General features: G+C 42.5%; 1 protein-coding gene across 1 annotated transcript; it reads left to right on the top strand.

Moving 5' to 3' along the window:
* Positions 1-1,030: 1,030 nt before the first annotated feature.
* Positions 1,031-27,597, top strand: LOC135085616 (ankyrin repeat domain-containing protein 50-like). The gene is made up of 16 exons (XM_063980392.1): positions 1,031-1,066; positions 1,241-1,363; positions 1,629-1,762; positions 2,620-2,778; positions 11,920-12,006; positions 12,621-12,750; positions 13,605-13,674; positions 20,075-20,226; positions 21,063-21,200; positions 21,918-22,097; positions 23,360-23,430; positions 24,682-24,863; positions 25,649-25,790; positions 26,823-27,013; positions 27,274-27,289; positions 27,399-27,597. Exons 1-16 carry the CDS (start codon positions 1,031-1,033, stop codon positions 27,595-27,597), a joined length of 2,010 nt encoding a protein of 669 aa, XP_063836462.1.

Raw genomic sequence — 27,597 nt, 5'->3', positions numbered from 1 at the left:
TCCCGAAGTAGTGTTAGGGATATTACCACAGAATAATAATAAGTACTACGTACAGAAGTTTTACTTCGCGAAAGTATTTTAAAAAATGTATGCTCAATGTCATTAACAATATGGTGTAATTTAGCCTGTCTCAAGAGTCAAGCACCATTTTGTTGACAAACGTCAGTGATCGGCACTGCGCCGAAGCTATAGGGCTGACTTCGGTAAAATGATGTGACGTGAGGTGCCAAACTGCGGAAAATGGCGGAGGAAATACATGATTTAGCATGAATTATCATGAATAATATTAACTACTTATCTACCTCTCAGTGTCTTGAGGCAACTTAAAAAGTACATTCTGTGTTTTTATTATTATTTAGGCAGTTAAATACTGCACAGTATTTAGTACACCATTTTCTTTATTTTCTTCCATCATACACAAGAATACGCGTGCGTGAGTCAATGTTCGCTCGTATGTGAGGCCTTGTCGAATAGTATCCTGTAGGTGGGCCATCGTGCGTGTTTTGTTTTCGATGTAAACTCGCGGAGATGAACAGGCCTGATATTACTGGGACGTGTACAAGTGCTTTTTAAAAGACTTGCAAAAATAAAATGAGTTTTATGAGTTTTTGGTCTTTTATTCTTCTTGTAACTGCCGTTTAAGTAAAAAAAATATATTTGTATACTTGCAAACTTCAAAGGGCGACTCTACGCGACAAACATGTGAACAATATTGTCTCATTTGCCTCTGGTAAATTAGAGGGTCGTGCTCCTGCAGTGTAGACTAAATGACTTGATGATAATTGTTTTATTTTATTTTTTATTTTACTATTTTTTGGAAAACTTACAGCTAAATGTTACGTTAAGTGATTTTTATGATTAAAGTAAGGCCAATTAAAAGTTTCCACCTATAGTTACACAATTAATAAATATTATTGCGGACAGAAAACGATGTTAATTTATGAAGTTCAAACTATACTTATTAACAAAGAAAAGATTATTAAATTTTGTTTTAAACTGGTTGATAGGGGTATTGAATAAGTCTAGTTCCATGTCATCACAAACAGAATTAAATCGATCAGGAACTGTAATTACAAACGAATTTTTGCGATAGTTGGTTCGAGTCAAGGGTGCTTGCAGTATTTTAAAGTATCGTGTAACTTTTTTGGGGGTATTAATATGAAAACGACTTAAAAGCTCTGAGGAGTCCACATGATTATGATGATGATGATGCAGATTATAATGAATATTCTGTCGTCAGGTATTAGATGGCGTGGCTGATGGCTTTATAGCGTTACGCGAGATCCGGGAGATCCCCGGCACGCTCAACGGGCTGTATCTGTGGCTGGCCCAGCGGCTGTTTCACGGCAGACGGTTTACTAAGGTAAGGCTCCATGGAATGACGACTGTCAACATAGCTTTTACGTCGAATCGGGCAGATGACACCAATTCCAAGAAATAGCTTCTTAAAAAAGTTCCGACATCGTAACGCGCGAGCGATAAGGATGGGTAGCTTGGGGTCATTGGACGAAATTCTACGTGTTCGGCGACCAGACTATAGACAACTTTTTGGCCACTTTAGATGTCACGAACCATTTGACGCTGACTGTACGTGAATCCGAGTGACAATTTACCGGTTTTATATCCAGGTCCGCCTACTACTAGACGTGCTGCTAGCAGCCAGATGCGGCGTCACCGAGGAAATGCTGTACCGCTGTCTGCTGACCAAGGAATACAGCGTGAGCCGCGAGGACTTCACGCGCCGGCTGCACCTGCTGCGGCGGTGAGTGCTCATGTGTGTCAAGATATTTGTCAACATCTGTGTCAAGATGTTTGTCAAGATATTATCCTAGACTGCATCTCACTTAACACTAGGTGCGATTGCGGTCAAATACCTGCCTTGTCTAGCATAAAAAACAATATATTTGGCAACATCTGTGTCAAGATGTTTGTCAAGAAATGATGCGTTTGGCATTATAACAGATACTTTTTAACATTTTCGTCTAGATCCAGTCACTACAGGCACGCTAAAGTAAGAAACAACAGATATTTGTCGAGATGTTTGTCAAGGTAAGAGCTAGAAGTTATGTGCATGTTACATAGCAGACACATGTCAAGAGTTTTGTCTTGATGTTTGACAAGATGTGTGGCAAGATATTTGTCAAGATCCAGTCACATCAGACTTGAGTGAGCCGCGAGGACTTCACGCACCGGCTGCATCTGCTGCGGCGGTGAGTGCTGACGTCACCACACCACTCTGTGACGTCACCGAGGAGACGCTGTACCACTGTAATACAGCGTGAGCCGCGAGGACAGAGTCAACCCAACAACACCAACAACCTTTAGTCTCAGAATGTCCAATTTGCAAAATGTCAAGTGGTATCAAAATGTCGAAGCCTTAAAAGTTCAGTTTCTTAAGAAATTATGAAATGAGAACTCTTTATTAGAAACTTTGAACTTTTAAGACTTGGACATTTTCCCAACTTGGACATATTGCGATTTGGACATTTTGAGACTAAAATCACCAACACATCTTTCTTTTTCGCTCCGCCTTGGTTGAAACCGGACCTTAACCTTTCAAGCGCAATTAATCCGCTAGAAGTTTTTGGCATCACCAGTTAATTTAGACTTTTTCCACAGGATCCTCGTGATGGAGAAGTCAACCGGCTACCTATCCCTCTTCCACCACTCGTTCGCGGCGTGGCTGGGCGACGTGAAGCACTGCACGCGCCGCTACCTGTGCTGCCCGGCCGACGGCCACGCCGCGCTCGCTATGCACTACACGCTCACCGCCCGCAGGTGAGGCCTAGGGCTCCAAGGGGCAGGCCTAGAAGGTCTATAGGGGCCAGACCAGTTGCTACCTGTCTCTATGCTGTGGGATACACCAAGAGACCTTTGGTTCCACCTTTACTTACCAGCAGACCAAGGGCTCCAGGAGACTTGCTCCGGAGGCCTAGAGGCACTTGGTAAGTCGCTGTCCCACTAGTAGAGCAGTCCAAAGGACCAAGGCATCTATAGGCTACCTTGGAATACACATTGACAGGGACACCCTATAAAGCCCGGAAAAAATCAAATGATACCGCGAACTAACGAAGCACAGCGCCATCTATTGGTCAAATTAGGAAACAGATTGTACCGCTACCACTGTGCTGCGGCACAGACTCGCCATGTAGTTGGATGCGGTCCAACTAGGGATGCTGATACCAGGCTAAGAGGTAAGGTGCGGTCCAACTAGGAATGCTGAAACCTAAACTAAACTATGTGAGCTGAGGTCTGGGAGTCGGCTTAGAAGGGACCTAAGGCCTTATGGTTTAGTTCCGTCTGGCCTAGGACTATAGGTACCAGGTCAGGAGCCGGCTACCTGTCCCTCTTCCACCACTCGTTCGCGGCGTGGCTGGGCGACGTGAAGCACTGCAAGCGCCGCTACCTGTGCTGCCCGGCCGACGGCCACGCCGCGCTCGCCATGCACTACACGCTCACCGCGCGCAGGTGAGGCCTAGGGCTCCAGAGGGGAGGCCTAGAGGGCCTATAGGTGGGATACACCCAGAGACCTTTGATTCCCGCTCTACTTACCAGTAGACCAAGGTCCTAGGGCTCCAGGAGACTTACTCCGGAGGCCTAGAGGCACTTGGTAAGTCGCTACCTGACACTGTGCCATCAGTAGAGCAGTTACTAAAGGACCAAGACCAGTATAGGCTATCTTGGAAACTACACTGACTGGGACACCCTATAAAGCCCGGAAAAAATCGAATGATACCGCGAACTAACGAAGCACAGCGCCATCTATTGGTCAAATTAGGAAACAAATTGTACCGCTACCACTGCTGCGGCACGGACACGCGCCGCTGGATGCGGTCCAACTAGGGATGCTGTAACCAGGCTAAGATGCGGTCCAACTAGGAACGCTGAAACTAGACTATGAGTTGAGGTTGGGGCTCTGGGGAGCCGGCTTAGAACGGCCTAGAGGCTAGAAGGCCTAGACTAGGTCTTCTACCGTCTAGGCCTTATGGCTTAGGACTATAGGCACCAAGTCAGGTGCCGGCTACCTCCCTCTTCCACCAGTCGTTCGCGGCGTGGCTGGGCGACGTGAAGCACTGCACGCGCCGCTACCTGTGCTGCCCGGCCGACGGCCACGCCGCGCTCGCCATGCACTACACGCTCACCGCAAGGAGGTGAGGCCCTAGGGCTCCAGGGCCGGCTGAGGAGGCTTAGTGGATGTCTCTGTCCCGGAGGACACAGAGTGAGGCCTTTGGTTGCCGCTCTACTCTACTTACCAGCAGACCAAGGTCATAGTAGGCATGGAAATGATTGCTATTTTCCGTTCATTTTCATTTCATGAAATGATGATTTTTATTCATGTGATTTCACATGTGAAATTTCACAGGCAATGATTTTTATTCACAGTGTTAAAATATAGCTCTTTCATATAATGTGCTACTTTTAATGAAGTATGAATTATGATGAACGATTGCTAATTAGCTACCTATATTGAATGTGACTTAATATCTGTTTGATTTTATGTCGCACAACAAAAACCAAACAGTTCCACAGCACGGTATGTATGCAACAAAACAATCACTAACCGCGCGACTAGTGAAAAATCATTCATTTCATCTGCCTGCTATCTAATGAAATCATACGAATCATGACAAGGAAATCTAAGCCTTACTCCTTTGAGTTTAAAGTTCATATTTAAAATGCTCAGTTTCGTTCGTCATCACATCTCTTGTCCTTTTCTAACACGCACATGATCAAATCATTCCTTCTTACTCGCTCGGTCACTTAGCAGAGCAGCGCTCACGGACTTCGCTCGAATGAATGAATGAAATTCATGTGATTCGTGATTTCGTTGACTGCGAAATTATAGCAGTCTATGTGAAGAAAAATAGCAGGTGTGATTAATGAAATTCATTTCATATGATTTTTCACCTGCTATTCATGAAATGTTTCATGCCTAGGTCATAGGGCTCCAGGAGACTTGCTCCGGAGGCCTAGAGGCACTTGGCAAGTCGCTACCTGACACTGTGCCATCAGTAGAGCAGTTACTAAAGGACCAAGACCAGTAGGCTATAAAGTCCGGAAAAAATCAAATGATACCGCGAACTAACGAAGCACAGCGCCATCTATTGGTCAAATTAGGAAACAGATTGCACGCGCCGCTACCTGTGCTGCCGCGCTCGCCATGCACAACACGCTCACCGCGCGGAGGTGAGGGCCTAGGGCTCCAGGGGGGAGGGCTATAGGTGGGATACACACAGAGACCTTTCATTCCTGCTCTACTCACCAGTAGACCAGTGGGTCTAGACAAAGTGCAAATTATAATCGCAAACCAGTCGAAAAGTGGTCGAAAAGCCCCTTTTTTGTATGGAGTTTTGACGGATTCGATTTTCGATTCGATCAAAAAGTGCGTTTTGTCTAGGGGGGCAAGGCATCCCAAGAGGTGATGCTTAGGGCTCCGGAGGCCGGCGGAAGGGGCCTATAGGCTCCAGACTAGTTGCTACCTGTCTCTATGCTGTGGGATACACCAAGAGACCTTTGGTTCCACCTTTACTTACCAGCAGACCAAGGGCCTAGGGCTCCAGGAGACTTGCTCCGGAGGCCTAGAGGCACTTGGTAAGTCGCTGTCCCACTAGTAGAGCAGTCCAAAGGACCAAAGCATCTATAGGCTACCTTGGAATACACACTGACAGGGACACCCTATAAAGCCCGGAAAAAATCAAATGATACCGCGAACTAACGAAGCACAGCGCCATCTATTGGTCAAATTAGGAAACATATTGCACGCGCCGCTACCTGTGCTGCCCGGCCGACGGCCACGCCGCGCTCGCCATGCACTACACGCTCACCGCAAGGAGGTGAGGCCCTAGGGCTCTAAGGGGGAGGCCTAGAAGGTCTATAGGTGCCAGGCCTGTCGCTACCTGTCTCTGCGGTGGGATACACCCAGAGACCTTTGATTCCCGCTCTACTTACCAGCAGACCAAGGTCTTAGGGCTCCAAGAGATTGCTACGGAGGCCTACAGGCCAATCGCTGCCTGTTCAGTAGACCAAGGCATCCCAAGAGGTGATATGCTTAGGGCGCCAGAAGCCGGCTAAAGAGACCTGTGCCCGTTTTCACCATCAATCCCTAATTTTAAAGCGACCTTTATGAAATATTAGGTAATACCTAACAGGAATTTCGTTTTCACCAACACATAAGGGACACCTTAGGCCTTATGGGATCACTTTAAAACAGGGGCCCGATTTTCGGCCGCCTAAGTGTTAGGTGACAGTTAGGTATATCAGTTAGGTATATTGTCAATCACGCCTATTCGGCAAAATGGACACTGAATTAAATGATTTTTTTGAAGCTTTTTATGCAATTGAGACAGTGGAAACACTTTTTCACTCAAGTTTATTCAGGCGGCCACATAATAATATTATAGAGTGAGACAGGATTACATACGGTATAGATAGTAGGTATTGGTCACTCATAACTTATCTCATAACCAAGCTATATTTCTGGCTTCGTTTGTAGTCCCTAGAGCCCTAACAATACCTTATAATTAGATATAATAAAGATTTGATAGGAAGGAGGGCCGCACTAAGGCTTTCTTGGCCTCAGTGGGGGTAAATGAAACACAACGCGGACGGTTGATATCTGGTTTATTACTGTTATGCTATTGCTATATACAAGATTTACACAATTCAATGTGCCCTCACAAAACTTATCAGCTTCTATTAAAAGGTAATCTTAAGGTTTTGCCTCGCATTAAATTCAATGAAATAACTGTTAAAAAACGGGAATCTGTTTGCTATCTCGGACTTATTTTAGAGAAAAACTTTAGTTTTGTCGAGCACATTAAACAGATCGGTGAAAAAGCTAAAAATAATTTTTATGCCTTAAGTCACATTTCAACCTCGACGTGGGGTCTAACGTTTAAAATCCTCCGAGTAATATATTCGGCCACTTATTTAAGCTCCATTTGCTATGGTGCACCAGTTTGGGCTGACAGAGCTACTATAGGAGCCGCTCGACGGAAACTACTCCAAAGTCAACGCCTTGCATTGATTTTTCTTTGCAAAGCTTACAGAACTGTGAGCACGGAGGCTCTGCCAGTCCTGGCTGGTGTACTGCCGGTCGACTTAGAGGTACAAAAGCGTGCGGCTATGTACTTCGCATCAAGGGAAAATATAACCTCCGATTTCTTAAATAGCCGCGATCGTTCTAAAATAAGTCGATTATTTGATTCCCGAGAAGTCGTTGAAGAAGATTTACTTAATGAATGGCAAAAAAGATGGGATACGTCAGTCAAAGGACGTCACTTATATAAATTCTTCCCGAATGTACGCGAACGTCTAACTAGGCGATGGTTAGAAATCGACCATTGCTCGTCGCAGTTCCTCACGGGACATGGCAACTTTAAACATAAACTTCACGAATTCAAACTAGTTCCGTCTCCTTTTTGCGAGTGTTCCACTGATGATGTCAGTCATGAGCAGTCTGCCCATCATATCTTGTGGGAGTGTGATCTTTGGAAACATGAACGTGATATAATGCTTAATTCAATACAACATACATCTGTTTCCGCAATTTATTACACCGATCTTGTCGCGACAAGGAAAAATTTCCGTGCTTTTAAGCGATTTTGTGAAAAATATTATTGGCAGGTAGTTGCTAATTGCTCATAAGATAGGCCCCCTTAATTTAATTTAGGCCCCCTTAATTTAATTTATTGTCCGTGGTGCATAATCTTTTCTTAAAGGTTTTAAACCTTCGTTTGTCACCTGTCATCCGCTTTGCAATGGAGGGAAGTCGAACCTTAATTTCGAACTCCTCCTATGTTCTTCTGATTAATTTCGTTGCGGGTCCAATGACAGTTTAACTTTCCCCCGGGACAAACTTGGCCTTCATTGGTTGGGTTTTTGTGGCGGTCAAGCTGTAGATCCTGGCTACACAGGAGTTGCAGTGGTGGGAACGAGAGGTGGGAATAGTCCCGTTTAATTCAATGTGTCCAGTCCAATGTGCTGTCGGTGTAGAGTGCCTATGGTGCACGTTGAGGGTTCATGGGCCAGTCGGCTAGCACGTAGGTCGCGGTCGATGCTGACGTGCTCGTACAGTATCCTTGTGGGCAAGTAAAATTATAACCAATTTATCTTTTTCCTTGAGGGAAACATTTTGCTTCATTTCTTTTTTCCATTGTCGTTTTTATCGTTAAGTCGCACAAAACTACACACAGAACTCAACAAAATATCTATCAAAAGATCAAAATCAATATGTACATTTTTATTTTCATTTATTGTGGTGCAGCAGTCATCTTGACATTTACTTTTTTTAAGGCAAAGGAATTACATTATGCACCCAAACCACAGATTACATAATAGCCCAAATATCTTTTTTGTCTTTAATAATAACTCAAAAATACAAAAAGACATCAGTTTTGGTCAACTATTTCTTAGTTTTACTTTTATTTCATTTGTTTCTGTGAAATACGTAAGATATTCCCAATAAAATATTTTATCGGAAAGTACCGGTTTTTCAAACGTCACTAGGCGCACGAAGAAACGCCACCTGACAAAAGAGTCCCTACTTAGGTTTACTATTGCATGGTGAAAACGAACTTAGGTTAGTGGGCAGTTTAGGCGATCGTTTAACCAAAGTGATATTTAGTTAGCAAACGCTTAAGGGATCGATGGTGAAAACGGGCACTAGAGGCACTTGGTTAGTCGCTGTCTCACTAGTAGAACAGTTATCAATAGACCAAGGCATCAGTAGACTACCTTGGATTCCACACTGACTGGGACACCCTATAAAGCCGGGAAAAAATCAAATGATATCGCGAACTAACGAAGCACAGCGCCATCTATTGGTCAAATTAGAAAACAAATTGTACCGCTACCACTGTGCTGCGGCGCGTCTGGCGCTCGCCATATAGTTTGATGCGGTCCAACTAGGGATGCTGAGAGCAGGCTAAGGTAAGATGCGGTCCAACTAGGAACGCTGAAACTAGACTATGAGCTGAGGTTGGGGCTCTGGGAGCCGGCTTATAAGGGACTAGATGCTAGAAGGCCTAGAATAGGTCTTCTAGCGTCTAGGCCTTATGGCTTAGGACTATAGGTACCAGGTCAGGAGCCGGCTACCTATCCCTCTTCCACCACTCGTTCGTGGCGTGGCTGGGCGACGTGAAGCACTGCACGCGCCGCTACCTGTGCTGCCCGGCCGACGGCCACGCCGCGCTCGCCATGCACTACACGCTCCACAGTATGTTATGAGACTGTATAATCGGACATTCTCATTTATTTGATGAACCGTATAGAGCTCAGTTATACAAACATGATAGTAAAACTCCCGTTTGAAAATTCCAAGTAGTTTTCGCGGTATACAAATTCAAAGTTACCTATTTTTTTACTTCAAAATTATGCAAAAATATTCTCACTCGTTAACTAATAACATTTAATTCAGAATTGTTATAATACTTCATAGAGCTCTTAAAACTACACGTAATAAGCGTATTAAGTGCTTCGTAAACGCATTCAGTTAATTAGGAAAAATGATTTTAGTGATTTTTGTTTTTATTTTTTTTCTCAATTATACCTTAATATATGCAAACATTTTTAATTGCAAGATATAGTCTGATATTTAATCTAATTGTATAAAAAAAAACAGCTTTAAATTCCGTGATATATTTGAGGAAAATCAAATTGAAAATATGCGCCATATAGAATTGTAAATTTCCCGTCACTTTTTAATAGCAATATTTCTTTTGGATGTTTAAATATCATCAGCTCGATTGTACGAAATTATTGTATTGACATCCGATTTACATAGGTTTCAAATCGATGAGAAAATTATTAAAGGTAGGCTAAATTCGACTTCCTAGATTTGTTTACATACTTTTTTAGTTAGTTACTTACATACAACTTAAGTTAATATAAGAGTGTTAAAAAAGAAAAAAGACTCGACTTGAGAACCTCCTCCTTTTTTTGAAGTCGGTTAAAAACAATGTGAATGTGACTTTTTAGAACCTTCAACACTATGCACATAAGAGGCGGGATTTGAAACTTTTTAGACATGAATTATTCCTTCCAAAATTGTCGACTCTAGACGCGTAAAAATTTTATTAAGACGTTTTATGTTTTTTCTCAAATATATCACGGAGTTTAAAGCTGATTTTATTAATACAATTAGATTAAATATCAGACTATATCTTGCAATTAAAAATGTTTGCATATATTAAGGTATAATTGAGAAAAAAAATAAAAACAAAAATCACTAATATCATTTTTCCTAATTAACTGAATGCGTTTACGAAGCACTTAATATGCTTATTACGTGTACTTTTAAGAGCTCTATGAAGTATTATAACAATTCTGAATTAAATGTTATTAGTTAACGAGTGAGAATATTTTTGCATAATTTTGAAGTAAAAAAATAGGTAACTTTGAATTCTTATACCGCGGAAACTACTTGGAATTTTCAAACGGGAGTTTTACTATCATGTTTGTATAACTGAGCTCTATACGTTTCATCAAATCAATGAGAATGTCCGTTTATACAGTCCCATAACACACTGTGCGCTCACCGCGCGCAGGTGAGGCCTAGGGCTTCAAGGGGGAAGCCTAGAAGGTCTATAGGGCTCCAGACCAGTTCCTGTCTCTGTGCGGTGGGAGGGACACAGAGAGAGACCTTTGGTTCCACCTCTACTTACCAGCAGACCAAGGGCCTAGGGCTCCAGGAGACTGCTACGGAGGCCTAGAGGCACCTGGATTGGAGTCACCTCCTCACTGTGTTACCAATGGACTAAGGCATCAGTAGGCTACCTTAGATTCCACACTGACAGGGACACCCTATAAAGCCCGGAAAAAATCAAATGATACCGCGAACTAACGAAGCACAGCGCCATCTATTGGTCAAATTAGGAAACAAATTGCACGCGCCGCTGCCTGTGCTGCCGCGCTCGCCATGCACTACACGCTCACCGCGCGCAGGTGAGTCCAAGGGGGAGGCTTAGAAGGTCTATAGGGCTCCAGACCAGTTCCTGTCTCTGTGCGGTGGGAGGGACACAGAGAGAGACCTTTGGTTCCACCTCTACTTACCAGCAGACCAAGGGCCTAGGGCTCCAGGAGACTTGCTCCGGAGGCCTAGAGGCACTTGGTAAGGCGCTGTCCCACTAGTAGAGCAGTCCAAAGGACCAAGGCATCTATAGGCTACCTTGGAATACATACACACTGACAGGGACACCCTATAAAGCCCGGAAAAAATCAAATGATACCGCGAACTAACGAAGCACAGTGCCATCTATTGGTCAAATTAGGAAACATATTGCACGCGCCGCTACCTGTGCTGTGCTGCCCGGCCGACGGCCACGCCGCGCTCGCCATGCACTACACGCTCACCGCGCGGAGGTGAGGCCCTAGGGCTCCAAGGGGCAGGCCTAGAAGGTCTATAGGCGCTAGGCCTGTTGCTACCTGTCTGTCCGCTGCGACGCACTGAGAGACCTTTGATTCCCGCTCTACTTACCAGCAGACCAAGGTCATAGGGCTTCAGAAGATTGCTACGGAGGCCTACAGGCACCAGGCCAGTCGCTGCTTGTGTCTGTCCAACTAGTAAAGCGGTAATCACAGGACCAAGGAATCACTAGACCAGGGATCCACCGGGTTAAGCTAGGGGTCTTCTAGGCCTGTGTGCATCAGGCCAGGAATCCTCTACCTTCAAATTGAGGACCGCAATAATGAGGGGACGGGCCAAGTATTTTTTATTGGTTTGGCAACCGCCGCAGTCCGGGAACACTCAAGCTAAGGAACCAGACCTAGGGAAGCTAGGGAATCTCAAGACTCAAACCTAGGGTATAAGAATTATAAAAGTATAGAAAGTGCTCTTTAAAACAGAAAATAATTTAATTTAATGAATTTTATTCTTTGGAACATCCATTCTATCCACTCACCGCATCTTTGTCCTTTCAGACTAACGGCGTTAGAGATCCATAACTACGTGTACCACATGACGAACCTTGAGCAACACATGGCTGCACAGAAGAAGAGCAAAACTACGTAAGTGTTATAGCATATGTGTAGATATTCTGTTTCTGTAGAGTCGTAGAGTAAGAGCGCTTTCATATTTAGGCGATTTAGCACGACGCGCTGCCGAAAATTTCATACTATGTGACAGCGGATGCATGCCTTCACATTACAAAAACGCCGCTGCCGCGCTGCTGTCGCGCTACTAACGCCCTAATGTGAAAGCGCTCTAAGGCCGAGTTGCACCATCTTACTTTAACTTTGACAAACGTCAAAAATCTATCAAACTCCATACAAAAAGCACCGGTTATTGTTATTGTTACGGTTAAATTATGGTGGTGCAACTCAGCCCAAGTGTTACAGTGATCGTAGGGGTAATTCCACTTATTGTATGACAATGTTTATTACCTTTTGCATTTTTGGGCCACATAAAGTTTTTGTAATTACCCTATAATATTCCAATCTGGTTATTCCACTTTGTCCACCTGGGTCTTTACATTTATTCACCTGGAAAATGAAGCTGGGTGAAATGAGGACACTAAAAATTCCAGTTTCTTCATAAAGTGGAATAATCCTTCCATCTATTCCATCCTACTTCATTATATTCTATTCCATTTTACTCCATGAACCAGTCTCTTTTCTTCCAGCGACACAGAGGAAGTCCTGGACCTCCATACCCTGATGCTGCTATGGGTGCTTGATTCAGGCTGCGACGTGGAGTCAGCCCTGAAGAGGGAAAACGACGCGCTGCGATATATGGACTCTCTGGCTAACAAGGTAAGTTGCTGATACCTTGAATAAATAGGCAAGTCTCCAGTCAAATTTTTATTTTGGCGTTTCAAAGGGTGGGCTACTTTCTACCCATCTATCTATACTATATAAAGCTCGATTATCTATCTATATAAATAAAAATGAATTGCTGTTCGTTAGTCTGATTAAAACTCGAGAACGGCTGGGCCGATTGAGCTGATTTTGGTTTTAAAATGTTTGTCGTCGTCCAGGGTAGGTCTAAACGGTGAGAAAATAAGGAAAAATTGCGATGGCTTATTTATTACCTTTATGGCGGAACAGAGTTCGCCGGGTCAGCTAGTCTATAATAGAAACATAGGTGTTAGAATTACTATCTTCTTCTTCTTCTTCTTCTTGTTGTGACTTCATTGACTGGTTGCATTCACATTTGCTCTCTAATTTTGAACCATCTGAGAACACCACCTGAACAGATTGTCCTTACTACGGCCGACCTGCGTCCGAAGTCTATTTGAAGACTTCCAGGGGAGCTCATGTCCATTGAATTACTATGATAGCACAAAAAACTTCCCGAGATATCATTCTTCGTAAATGAAATTAATGGATTTTCCCAATAACGTTCATATACGAGTAAAACGTCATATAGTTGTTAGTAGTTATTTTACATACCCGATGGATCGAGGGGGGGAGGGGATACTATCATCTTCGAATCGGTAATCGCCGGATTTCACACTGGTGGCAATTTAAACGCAAATAAATTGAACACGAAAGTTTAAAATCTTATAAAAACAGTATAGAAGTATCGATATAAATATTCCATAGTTCAATATTTCGCGGAAAGGCTACTTTGGCTTCAGTTGTTATAGCTAATATTTTATTTGCAGACGATCAACGAAGGCAATCTCGATGAGAAAACTGGAGAGCCTGATTCGGAAGGCAGGGAGTCTATATCAGGTAAGAATCTTATGTATGGTGATGAACAATAGTTAATATTTTCATAAATTGCGTAAACTAATTTAATTGTACAATATTTGATTCTGCAATAATTACTTCTTCAATGCACTTATCTCACGTTAAGGCTTCAAAAAGACAATGCCGGAAATTGGCGTCTTTTTTTTTTCGCGCGGCCATCGACCAAACTTTGTTTTTTGATTACAAAATAGTGTAATAAATCAAACTTACTATGACATGCATACCTCTAAACTCAGTCTGAACTGAGTTACGAGCATTAGAAGTTTGATGATTTTCATACTAGATTTGCTTTTTGCGCGCAAAGTTTTGTAAGAAATTGCAACAAACTAGTGAGATTGTATGTGTAAACAAACAATACCATCCATTAAAGGCTCCAGACATCAGTATGGAGCAGAATCAGCGCAATAAAAAAATAGCGCAATATTTTGTTGCAATTTCTTACAAAACTTGCGCACAAAAAGCAAATCTAGTATGAAAATCGTCAAACTTCTAATGCTCGTAACTCAGTTCAGACTGAGTTTAGAGGTATACATGCCATAGTAAGTTTGGTTTATTACACTATTTTGTAATCAAAAAACAAAGTTTGATCGATGGCCGCGCGAAAAAAAAAGACGCCACTTTCCATACAAAATCTGGCATTGCCATTTATTAAGCTTCAACCACACCAACGCGTGCAGATCGCCATCGCCGGCGCGATCTAAGGCCAATGACAGGTCGCGTGAACTGTCATGGGTCGCGCGACCTGTCATTCATTGGTCTTTGATCGCGCCAGCGATGGCGATCTGCACGCGTTGGTGTGATTGAGGCTTATGTGAATAGAACTTTTCATAAATTACGTAAACTAATTTAATTGTACAATATTTGATTCTGCAACCTACTTCTTCAATGCACTTATTTCATTTTAAGTACAGCAAATCCCAAAAAAACTATTAATTTAATTGTCACTAGCACATTCAATTAATCATTGTTTTACGCACAACATCAACTTTGTTTAGCGTTTCCTTGAAATGAACAGAATAACAGATAGACAGACCACATTGTCATACTGTAGCTTCATTCTTTTTTACCGGTTTCCTTGTAGTTATATGCGTACAACATTATCTATGGACATGACATTAGGATTTCCCTAATTCCTAATGAATAATTGTTTAAATATGTATTTAACATATTAATATTTCCTTCCTATTACATAACGAATGAAATATGTATTCAATAGGTTTAAATTAGTAACAAACAATATTGATTCCTTATGTTTAATTTTCCATTGATTCTGCGTCAGTATAGCACATGAGGTTACATATTTATGTCACAACTAGCGGTCGCTCACGTCTTCGTACGCGTGGATCCCGTTTTACCCCCTTATGGGTTGAATTTTACCACAGGGTAGCGTACTGGGCCCCACTCTATTTCTAATATATCTAAATGACTTGACAAACCTTAATATTGAGGGTGGTCGTATTTTTTCCTACGCGGATGACACGGCCATCGTATTTGGAGGCTCCTCCTGGAACTCTGTGTTTGATATAGCGGAGAAAGGACTCTTTAAGATCTCTAACTGGCTCAAATCTGCTCTTCTAACCCTAAATATTGCTAAGACCAACTATATTTGCTTTGCTATTAATAAACGAACACAACCATCTATTAACTACGAACTAAAAATTCACTACTGCGATTACAGCAACACCAAATCCTGCGGTTGTGCTGCAATCAAATGTGTAAACTTCACTAAGTACCTCGGGGTAACTCTCGACCAACGGCTATCTTGGCATCATCAAATAGATCATATTGATGATAGAATAAGAAAACTTGTGTGGATCTTCAAAAAACTGAGGCACGTCACTTCTCAAAATCTTCTCTACAGCATCTACATAGCTTTGGCCCAATCTGTCATGATATATTGCATAGCTATCTGGGGAGGTGCCACAAAATCTAAATTCCTCGAGGTAGAGAGAGCACAAAGATGCTTACTAAAGACGATGTTTTTTAAACCGTACAAATTTCCCACAGACGAATTATACGAAACCTATAACATAATGTCGGTTAGAAAACTATATGTCCTAGCATCAACACTTAAAGTACATAAAACCATGACATACAAACCCGACTTGATGACTGGTAGAAGACAAATCAATGTGATACCTATTCCGACTTGTAAAACTGAATTCGCCAGACGGCAATTTTATGTTCAGTCTACTTTTGTATACAATAGATTGCATAAAAGACTTAATATTTATAAATTGCAATACTTTGAATGTAAAAAAATCCTGATAAAGGGACTTGCATCTTTTGGCTACCATGACTTAGAAGACCTTCTTTCAAGGCCTGTACTGTAGGCTTTTATTCGAACTTAACCGTGTCTTGAGTAGTGGTCTTTAAAAACCGATCCCAAGATTAAAATCGTAGGGCTACCCATCGCACACAAACTCACACACACACTCTCTCTCTCTCTCTCACACACACACACACACACACACACACACACACACACACACACACACACATGCACGCACGTACACTTACAAACAGTGAGAATCGACCGTTATTTAAATATTTAAAAATTGTAAGAATTTGCTTCTGTAAAAAACTTCTACTGAAATCTAAAAAGATGATTTTATTTTGCATACTAGTGTTAAAGATTACCTATGTACTTAAATTATCGTAACCAGTGTAAGAAGAGCGGGGCCTCCTGCCACAGGTATATCCATATACTTACTAGGTAGGCCCCAGCCTCAGATTAATGTAAATACCTGCTTGTTAAAGTAAATAAAAAGATTTTATTTATTTATTTATTTTGCAAAATCCCGTCTTAGTGAGCACTTACGTTCTAGAAGGAACTCCTAGCACGTAGTTTCCGAGATTTCTTGATGAGTGGGTTTATAGAATATAGATATCGCTTTTATTACAACTACTTAAGATACAGTTTAGTTTGACGTACCATTGACGGTAAAAAGTACCAGTTTTTTTAGTTTTTTTTGTCAATATTATAACTATTGGTAACATTTACGTTCTATTAGCTTTTGCCCGCGAAAAGAAAATTTGTCGGTCACAAAAAAAACTTTTCTACTCTGTTTCAAAAACCGATATAAATTATGATTAACCGGGATATTATTATCCTGTCTTTTCCCGGGACTCAATATACCAAATTTCATCAAAATCGGTTGAGTGGTTCAGGTAAAGCGTGAAAGCGTAACAGACAGAGTTATTTTCGCTTTTTTTTTATAAAACTAGCATTTGCCCGCGGTTTCACCCGCGTGAAATTTCGTTTGTGACATATCGTTATAAATTATAGCCTATATGTTATTCAGGGTTAAAAACTATAATACTGTAAAGTTTCATCAAAATCCGTTCAGTAGTTTTTACGTGAAAGAATAAGAAACATCCAGTTCCAGACACCCAAACTTTCGCATTTATAATATTAGTAGGATAGGACTAGTAGGGATATCTGTATAGATAGTTTGGTAATTTCTATTGCACATGAAAAGTTATTAACCTTTGACACACGTATTTTTTTCTGTAACACATTTATAGATAAAACATGATGAATAATACGATTTTTAAAGTCGCAGTGAAAACAGGATATTGGTTTTGTTATCCTTAACGGAACGGGTCATAGCTGGTCATTTAATTGTTTGTGCATTGTCTGCCATTTTGATATTATTCTTCACCCATTTGCATTGTATATGTTACGGTTAATGTGATAAATTGAAAATTATTAATAATAACCGGTTATTATGAATAATTACCGACAGTCGCGGTAAAAGTGATAAATTAATCACATTTAACAGTGATTATTTAATAATTCAACCTTAGTAGGTAACAAATTTCATGAAAGAGAACAACATTTTGTGTACGTGCTCGTGTACAAACAAACTTTTGAACGTTTTTATATCATATATTAATATAATTTGGCATAATGAGTTTGGAATGTTTCTTGCATAATATTACTTTTCTATGATGCCTATAACATAATGTTTTGATTTAAAGTGAAAAATAGGTTAAGGTCTGCGGGTGTCTATGGGCGACGGTATCACATAAAAAAAAAAAAAAAAAAAAAGGTGCGGCGGGGGTGGCCCTTGGGCCACCCCTAAGCCGCCTATTTAGTTTTATACACACATAAATGACCTCATATTAATCACATTTACCAAATCATGCGGTAATTATTCATAATAACCGGCGATTATTCATAATTTTCACATTTATCACTAGACAATAAATAAACTATGTATAATGGAGTAGAAAAAAACGGTGGTGTGTGTAACTGAATAATGATAGAAACACAAGATATTATTCATGCATAATCAAATCATGTATTTCCTCCGCAATTTCCCGCAGTTTGGCACTTCACGTCACACATTATTTTACTGAAGTCAGCCCTATTGAATCGGCGCAGTACCGATCACTGACGTATGTCAAGAAAACGGTGCTCGACTCTTGAGACAAGCTTACTTACACCATATTGTTGACGACATCGAGCATACATTTTTTTTAAATACCTTCGCTAAGAAAACCTTCTGTACGTAGTAAAATCAAAATCAAAAATATTTATTCAGTTGAGACCACAAGTGGCACTTATGAATGTCAAAATATAGTAAATTAAAAAAAGAAAAGGTAGCCCTTATGGGGTACTTATTATTATTCTGTGCTTGTATGTTCTCTCACGTCATAATAATATGTCAATGTCACCCCTCCCATACCCCAGGCACTGACTCAATTATGCGCTTGACTTAATGTTTATCAGTTTAGTTGTATTAAGATTTGGGATACATTTTTAACACCCTGTATATTCCACTACTAGTCTTGACACAAGAATGTATGTTATCAATATTTGTAACACTTTCTTTGTAAGTCATTAATAAAATTATCACAGATAACACTTGACATACTCATTTGTTATCTGTGCAGCACTGACCTAACGTTTTCCAGTTATTCAATAAACTAATTACAACTAATTTTACTATCGTATCCTGTGGTGGTATACAACACAAATTACACCCTGTTCTTTAAAGGTTAAGGTCTAGTTTATGACACTACAGGGGCAGGATAATGACATTCAAGTTTTCGAATGCCAGTTATTGTTTTGATTTCGTGCTAAACGGTGCAATGTGGTGTGTGCGCTGTTGTGTAAATGGGAAGTGAGTTTAAGTGTTAGAATTGTGGGTTTTGCATTTTGGCTGCATTTTTATGTGAGTGACAGATTATCTCTTTAGTTTCTTAAAATTGTTTTCTAAAAATTATAATCAGTTTTGGAAAATGACCTACTATGCTAATTATGTTGATATAAAACCATACTAGTGTTAAAAAGGTGAACGTTTATGAGGAATGAGGATGGTTGGATATTTGTCACGTTAACTGCTGAACGGATTTTGGTGAAACTTTACAACTTGTTACTATTTGTTGATGATGATAATGTACCCATCAGTAGATACTTTTTTTATATTTCTTACCTTTTTTAAATAATATGTTAAAGATAAACCGTTCCTGTGACACGGGTAACTCAGGAATGTCGTAATAATCACGTAGGTAGATGATCGGATATTTACGACAAAACCGCGTAATCTTGACAGAAATGCGTGTTAATTTTGAAAACTAATCGCGTTAATCTGTGTATGAATTGTTAAATAATAAAAGCTCATATGGGTGGCCTCCCTTATGCCCGTGTTCACCATCAATCTCTAATTTTTAACTGACCCCTATGGTAATAGGTACAGTCGCGGAATGAAAAGGTTCGTCACCTTAGTGTCGGTTTTCGCTTGCACTAGGTACTGTAAGAGTCAAACCTGCCAACATAACAGTACAAGAAACAGTGCTGATAACATTTAAATAAATATGACGTTTGCTAACGAATAAGGTTTTGCTTGTTTATTTTTCTATCCCATCATCAGTGCAATGCAATGATGACATTGACCAATTGACAATAGTTTTTTTTTTATTTAAAAGAAATAATAATGGCAGGTTGAACCAACAAGAAGGTTTTAGTTTATCAATAATAATAATCTTCTTGACAAGATAAATCGTCAAACAACTTTGATCTGAATAATTTTGAACTTTACTGACGAACAGTTAAAGATTATTTTCTCTTACTCGAGATTATTCTGTAACATAGTTTCAAAAGGTAATATGTGCTCGCGATTCGTTGAAGGAATCAATTTGAAAACTGACGAACCTTTTCATTCCGTGACTGTACATAACAGGAATTATGTTTTCATAGGGTTCACTTAAAAATTAGGGATTAATGGTGAAAACGGGCATTAGAAGTTTAGTGCCAAGTAAAATTACTATCCCTTTTTGAAAATGAAAATGAAATTTATTCGTCATTATCATAGGTACAAAGTTGTTAGGGGTTAGTAGTTTTATACACATGCTCCATTTTTCTTTTCTCCAGCAGACACATCAGCTCTTGAAGCGATAATGCCAGAGTTAGTCGGAGGGGACGCGTCCGGCCGCTGGCCGCGAGACCGGACAGTGTTCCGGACGCTGCTCGAGCTCAGCCGGACGGACGGCGGACACGACGCGGACACTGAGATACATGACTTGGTGAGTTGCTTCTCTAGCAGATGCTTAGAATATGAACTATGAATTTTTCATGTTTTTGGTTGGTCAAATCTGATAAAAGAAGTGGCGAGAAATGCTGAGAAGTATACAGATTGATTTTGATAAACTATACAGATGAAAACTGACGATTGGTGGACTACAAATATGGTTCTTTCTTGCAAGAAAATCGAATGAAAATACTCTTACGTCCGTATTCACAAACATTACTATTAGGTCTCACAGTGCGCGTGGACGCACATGGTGACACACGAACCAATCACAGAGCTCTATTCAACGCTGTGCGTTCGATTTACTGCTTCACATAAGCAAGCATCGTTTGTGAATACGGCGTTAGTGTAAGTATGCTGCACTACCAGCTACCCATTTCTGGTCATGTCGTTCCGTTCTATCGCAAAGAATCTCCATTTGATGAAAGCGAGAGAAAAAGCAGAAATGGGTAGCTGGAACTTTGGCCACCTGTATAAAAAAGTGACAAAATGCATTCCCTGTTTCTATCGATATCATATCTAATTTCATTAATTCCAACCAACAAAAAAAAAGTTATTTATGTAATGTTATGCATGGTATTTTTACCATGAAATTAAAAATACCATGCATTATTTATTTATTATTAGGCATACACAACAAGTAACAATCACAAGTAATATGTAACTTATGCTTAGATCTAGATCATCACTCAAATAACGTGTACACACAGCATGGTTAAAATATTGCGTAAACAGTCTTATATTATCTTAATTATCACTGACTATTCTCTGCCCACAAGCAACATTCCTTTTCAAGATAAGTTTAAATACCAATGATATTTCTCTTCACAGCTCACCACAGAACCTGAGACGGAAGTGAAGACAGAAGCGAGCACAGAGGAGCCGGAAGAACCGGTCATATTGGACCCCAATCTGGTATTCGAGTTGGCTACCAAGGGTGATGATGAAGCGTTGGCTGCTTTGGTGAAAGTAAGTCCATATTAAATTGGGTATAGCTTATTAAAGAGTGTTGATAGGAAAGATGTTTCAGTTATATCAATTTCCACTAGTGTCTACTGCTTTATTAAATCCCCCCTAAAAATAGTCGCAAATTCGCTCTAAAGCCCGGTATGCGGGCACGTAGAATTTTGTCCAATGACCCCAAGCTACCCATACTTATCGCTCGCGCGTAAATATATTGCTGTCGCGACTGTGCGACGGGCGCCCGCAGTGAGTGTGCGAGCGCGACAGCAACATAATTACGCGCGAGCGACAAGGATGGGCAGCTCGGGGTCATTGGACAAAATTCTACGTGCTCGCAGACCAGACTATACTAAATACTAACCCCCTTACTAATAAAACTTGCACGCTCGTTGATCAGTGTTTTAAAGTGACGTTTAGTATGGAAATGTCATTTTAAAACAGTGATCAACAACTGTGTAACTTTTTATTAGTAAGGGGGTAAATGTTTGAATGTTATTAAACATTTAGTGCGGGTAGCACTTAAAATGCCAGTTGGTAAAATTGTATTTAGTTGTAGTCGTCTTTGTATTTTCTCTGTAAATAAAGTATGATAAAACTTTTCACAGGGAATTCGTAAAATGCATCAATAAATAAAATGGCGTCAAAAAACTATATTTAAAAAAGTGTGACTTGGTTTTCGAAATGACGGGTTTATATGTCTTTAACGGTAAATCTGTATTCCAGCGCTATCCGCAACTGGTAGAAGTGACCGACGCATCCGGTGGCACAGCTTTGCACTGCGCTGCCCGCGGCGGCCGCGCTAAAGCCGCTCTCGTGCTGCTCTCAGCAGGCGCCCGCGCTGACGCTGCCGATGCTGATGGCTGGAGCGCGCTGCGGGCGGCCGCTTGGGCGGGACATACCGAGGTGAGCGGGACAGTGGTAATGGGACATGGGTCGTGAGAGCGGGACAAACGCTAAAGTGAGAGCGGGATAGAGGCCAAGGCCGCTCTAGTTCTAGTGTCAGCCGGCATACTGAGGTTAGCGGGACACACTGAGGTGAGCGGGACATACTGAGGCGCGGGACATACTGAGGTGAGCGGGACACACTGAGGTGAGCGGGACACACTGAGGTGAGCGGGACACACTGAGGTGAGCGGGACATACTGAGGTGAGAGGGACACACTGAGGTGAGCGGGACATACTGAGCTGAGCGGGACACACTGAGGTGAGCGGGACACACTGAGGTGAGCGGGACACACTGAGGTGAGCGGGACACACTGAGGTGAGCGGGACACACTGAGGTGAGCGGGACACACTGAGGTGAGCGGGACACACTGAGGTGAGCGGGACACACTGAGGTGAGCGGGACACACTGAGGTGAGCGGGACACACTGAGGTGAGCGGGACACACTGAGGTGAGCGGGACACACTGAGGTGAGCGGGACACACTGAGGTGAGCGGGATACACTGAGGTGAGCGGGACACACTGAGGTGAGCGGGACACACTGAGGTGAGCGGGACACACTGAGGTGAGCGGGACACACTGAGGTGAGCGGGACACACTGAGGTGAGCGGGACAAAGGCTGAGGTGAGAGCAGAATAGAGGGCCAAGGTGACAGAAGACAGAAGCTAAGGCCGCTCTCGTGCTGCTCTCAGCAGGCGCCCGCGCTGACGCTGCCGATGCTGACGGGTGGAGCGCGCTGCGGCCGGCCGCTTGGGCGGGACATACCGAGGTGAGCGGGACAGAGGGTGTGGTAAGAGCGGGAGCTGTGACAGAGGGATAAAGGTTGAGGTGATGGTGGAGACAGTAATAGAGGGACCGAGGTCGAGGTGTTGAAGAGGACAGAGGTCGAGGCCGCTATGGTTCTACTCTCAGCTGGGTCCTGCGCCGATGCTGACGGCTGAAGAGGAGAGTGGGGACAGATGTCAGCATGGAAAATGCGAGCAGCGGCCGCGTCAAGGCCGGTAGATAATGAAATTTTACTTTGCCGCCAAGAAGTTTTGATCTGGATCTTTTCTATTTACAATCATGAGAACCTCTGTACTTCTTCTTTTGAAGAATCTTATCTGTTATCCAGCTTTTCTTAATTTGGGATTAGATAACGCTGTATGTATAACCTGCGTCCCTCTTCCAGTTATTTGATCAGAAATGAAGGTTGCATTATAATTTTATTTTCTTTTTATAGGTTGTTGAAGTGTTGCTGGAGTTTGGATGCGACGTGGATTGCGTTGATGCCGACAACAGAACTGCTTTGAGGTAAAAAATATATCTACTATAGCTATTACAGTGTTCTGACCTAACAGTGTAATAGATTGAACCGGTTCGTATATGCCCTTAAAACGCTAAAGAACACTGTTTCCATTGAAGCAGCCATCACTGCTTATCATGGACACGTATCATCAGTGCTCAACTATGGCCTAATTTTATGGGGAAATTCCGTAGACGTGGAAAGAGTCTTTAAGCTCCAAAAGAGATGCATTCGAGCCATCACAAGTACGTGGTTTACAGACAGCTGCAAACCCCTATTTAAAAAATTAGAAATTCTGCCTTTAGCCTGCATGTATATAAGGAACGTTTGCACATTTGTAGTGTCTCACCCTAATTTATTTCAGAAACTTAATGAAGTAAAAACAAGGAAACTAAGGGCTCAGTATGTGAATCTGTTATATCAGCCTCAATGTTCCACTTACATTTATAGAAAAAATGTATTCAATATGTGTATCACATTGTTTAACAACCTTCCAGACAATTTAAAAACTTTGGACTGTAAGCTATTTAAAATAAAATTGAATGAATGGTTATTTGAGTACTGTTTTTACAGCGTGAATGAATTTATGGATTATAAAAATATGACAATGTAAATGTAGATAAATAATAAATTGACTAAAGTAATGTAATGATATAATTGAATGTAATGTTAATAAGAGTGATCCTACTGACTTACCACTTGACAAAATGTATTTGCACACCTGCATGCAGGTTGAATACTTGTACTAAAAATTTTTTGTAAGAACCTTATAACCTGTATTCTGGCAAATAAACGCTTCTTATTCTTATTCTTATTCTTATTCTAACAAATACGAATACAAACCATCTAGTACCGCTCCACTACCTGTATTTTATTAATATATTTACTAATAACTTATATGCACATAAAAATTTGAACTAAAACTGATATAAAAATAAAGAATTTTAATACATAGTACATAAGGCGAACTTCATGCTATTTATTTAGTATGTATCCTTTCTAATCTGAATCTTTGTAATGAAACTGAAAAAACAGGTTTCTAGTTTTTCAATGAAACAACACTTGCTAGTTTAAATTAAATGAACTTATTGACCTGCTACACGTTATATTGCACAAGACAATAGAGAGTCAAGAGAGAATCAAGAGAGAGAATACGTACAGAAAACTTGCTAAAAGCAAAAAATACAATGTTTTACGTTGCCAGCAGAGCCCTTATTCGTGGTTTTCTGGCGCATATTCATCTATTTATTTATATTCAGAGCGGCAGCATGGTCCGGCCACGAAGCGGTCGTCTCACGCCTACTAGCCGCCGGCGCGGATCCGGACAAGGCGGACGCGGAAGGCCGGACGCCGCTTATTGCAGCGGCCTATATGGGCCACGCGGACATCGTCCGGGCGTTGTTGGACGCTGGGGCGAATGTGGACCACGCTGACGAGGATGGTAAGTGCCGGACACTTCAGTTGTTAGAGCCTCGGACATCGGACAGTCCGTATTATCGGATACTCCGGACGCCGCTTATTGCAGCAGTTTATATGGGTCACGCGGACATCGTCCGGGCGTTGTTGGATGCTGGGGCGAATGTGGACCATGCTGATGAGGATGGTAAGTGTCGGACAGTCTGTATTATAGGACCCTGCGGACGCCGCTCATCGCAGCACCTTAACAAAGAGTTTCCACAACGACCGGTCCTATGCTGCCCTCATCTAGGTGCTTTCCGCGACCTTCACCAGGTCATCGCTCCTCCTAGTGAGAGATCCATTCACACTTCCGTAAAACGGCCATGTTGTAAATGTGTTTTCGTCAAATACTCCATACAGCATTTCCCAATATCGTAGCGGAGTTTCATCAACTGGGTGACGAATAATAACGTATTTTATAGCTTTAACGTTACGGTAGAGTTTGCAATGTTAATATTTTGTCAAGCCACGGGCATGCTTAGGAATACTAAAGTGGTAGCCTACATCGCAATTTCAACCGCAGCGTTACAGTATAAGGCAAGTTTAGTTGTTGCGATTCACGAAGGCGAGTGAGCTTTACATAATTATGCGGTGGATCGCTACTGAGTTCAAAGTTCTTTCAAAAGTTGTAACAGACATTACACTATCGTTATGTGCATGTAAACGCACACACACAAGTAAAACTCACTCGTCGCTATTCGTCATTATTCGTCACTTAAAAATCTCCCTATAATGTGCGCAGTCCCTAAAACATCACTATGTTTTCAGGTCGCACAGCGCTCTCAGTGGCCTCACTCTGCGCTTCAGGCGGCGCGTGCGCATCTCTACTACTGGAGCGCGGCGCTGACGTCAGCGCGGCCGACCGCGACCAGGCCGCGCCGCTTCTAGTTGCAGCTTTTGAAGGGCACACGTGAGTCAAAATAACTGAAGCAACTAAATCTTATTCTTATCATCATCATCATCTCAGCCATAGGACGTCCACTGCTGAACATAGGCCTCCCCCAATGCTTTCCATGTTACCCGGTTGGTAGCGGCCTGCGTCCAGCGCCTTCCTGCTACCTTTATGATGTCGTCGGTCCGTTCCGGTACGCGGCGTCCACTCCAGAACCTTGCTGCCCCATCGGCCGTCAGTTCTGCGTACTATGTGCCCTGCTCATTGCCACTTCAGCTTTATAATAATAGTTATAACTATTACTTCCCCTCTCTCCTCTCTCTCCTCTCCCCCCGCTCTCTCCTATCTCTCTCCTCTCTTTCTGGAGCGCGGCGCTGACGTCAGCGCGGCCGACCGCGACCAGGCCGCGCCGCTTCTAGTTGCAGCTTTTGAGGGGCACACGTGAGTCAAAATAACTGAAGTAACTGACTGATGATCCCTTCCCATGATCCCCCCCCCCCCCTCTAAATGCCCCCCCAATTTGTTGGTACCTATTTGAAGATGGAAGATAGCCGCCTTCGAGGGGCACACGTGAGTCTCTCTCTCTCTCTTTCTCCTCTCTCTCTCTCTCTCTCTCTCTCTCTTCTCTCTTGCTGGACCAGGCCGCGCCGCTGTTGGTTGTAGTCTTTGAAAGGCACACACAGACGTGAGTCTCTCTCTCTGTCCTTTCTCTTTCTATCCTCTATTTTTCTATAAAAATACCTCCTCTCTTTTTGCTTATTTCCCAATTTGTCCCTTTTTTATCTTTCTCCGTCTCTCTCTTTCATTCTTTCCCCCCTCTATCCTATCACTCTCTCCCCGTCTCTTTTTTCATATTGGTCCAGTAGAAAAAGTCGTTGTATTTGAGTAGTAGAATCAAACCTTTCTGTTTGATCAACTGGAAAAATAACATCTGGTATAGGTAATTTCACCATTTTTAGCTCTATAAAATAACGTCTTCCATTCTTCATAGAGTTTAAACTGTCAAACTCATTACTCAATAAAGATTTTGTTCATTTATTCATCCTCCAGCGAGATCTGCGAGCTCCTCCTCGAAGCCGAAGCGGACATCGAGGCGGCGGACGCGCCCGGACGCACGGCGCTGTGGGCGGCCGCGTCCGCCGGACACGCGCGCACCGTCCGCTTGCTGCTGTTCTGGGGCGCTTGTGTGGATACTATGGACGCTGAGGGACGGACTGTGCTAAGCGCTGCGGCCGCGCAAGGTGAGTGACCTTGTCTCTAACGACCTTGTCTCCAGCGACCTCGTCTACAGCGACCTTGTCTCTAGCAGCCTTGTCTCTAGTGGCACCGTGACGAGCGTCTATAGCGGGCTGCGGGACAAGTGTACCGTCCGCTTGCTGCTGTTCTGGGGCGCTTGTGTGGATACTATGGACGCTGAGGGACGGACTGTGTTAAGCGCAGCCGCGGCACAAGGTAAGAAGTGTGCCTAGAGTAACATAGAGCAATTTACATCATACGACAGCAACTGGAGACGTCAAGTGACTAACTGAAGGAGTGTCTAGAGAAGGCTGCAGGACGAGTGTCTAGAGGGGGCAGGACAAGAGTCTAGAGGGGCAGGGTGAGTAGACACTGGCTTTGTCCCTCCAGTGAGATCTGCGAGCTCCTCCTGGAAGCCGAAGCGGACATTGAGGCGGCGGACGCCCCCGGACGCACGGCGCTGTGGGCGGCCGCGTCCGCCGGACACGCGCGTACCGTCCGCTTGCTGCTGTTCTGGGGCGCTTGTGTGGATACTATGGACGCTGAGGGACGGACTGTGCTAAGCGCTGCCGCCGCACAAGGTGGGTGA

This window comes from Ostrinia nubilalis, chromosome 29, assembly GCF_963855985.1.
Source record: "Ostrinia nubilalis chromosome 29, ilOstNubi1.1, whole genome shotgun sequence".
NCBI classification, from domain to species: domain Eukaryota; kingdom Metazoa; phylum Arthropoda; class Insecta; order Lepidoptera; family Crambidae; genus Ostrinia; species Ostrinia nubilalis.
This window is presented reverse-complemented; position numbering and strand designations above follow the sequence as displayed.

Bases quoted from the DNA above. Each gene is read 5' to 3' on its own strand.
- LOC135085616 (XM_063980392.1), top strand. From the start codon at position 1,031: ATGTCATCACAAACAGAATTAAATCGATCAGGAACT. The intron at 12,007-12,620 runs GTAAGTGTTATA...CTTTTCTTCCAG, and splicing joins CAGAAGAAGAGCAAAACTAC to CGACACAGAGGAAGTCCTGG. The intron at 23,431-24,681 runs GTAAAAAATATA...ATTTATATTCAG, and splicing joins GACAACAGAACTGCTTTGAG to AGCGGCAGCATGGTCCGGCC.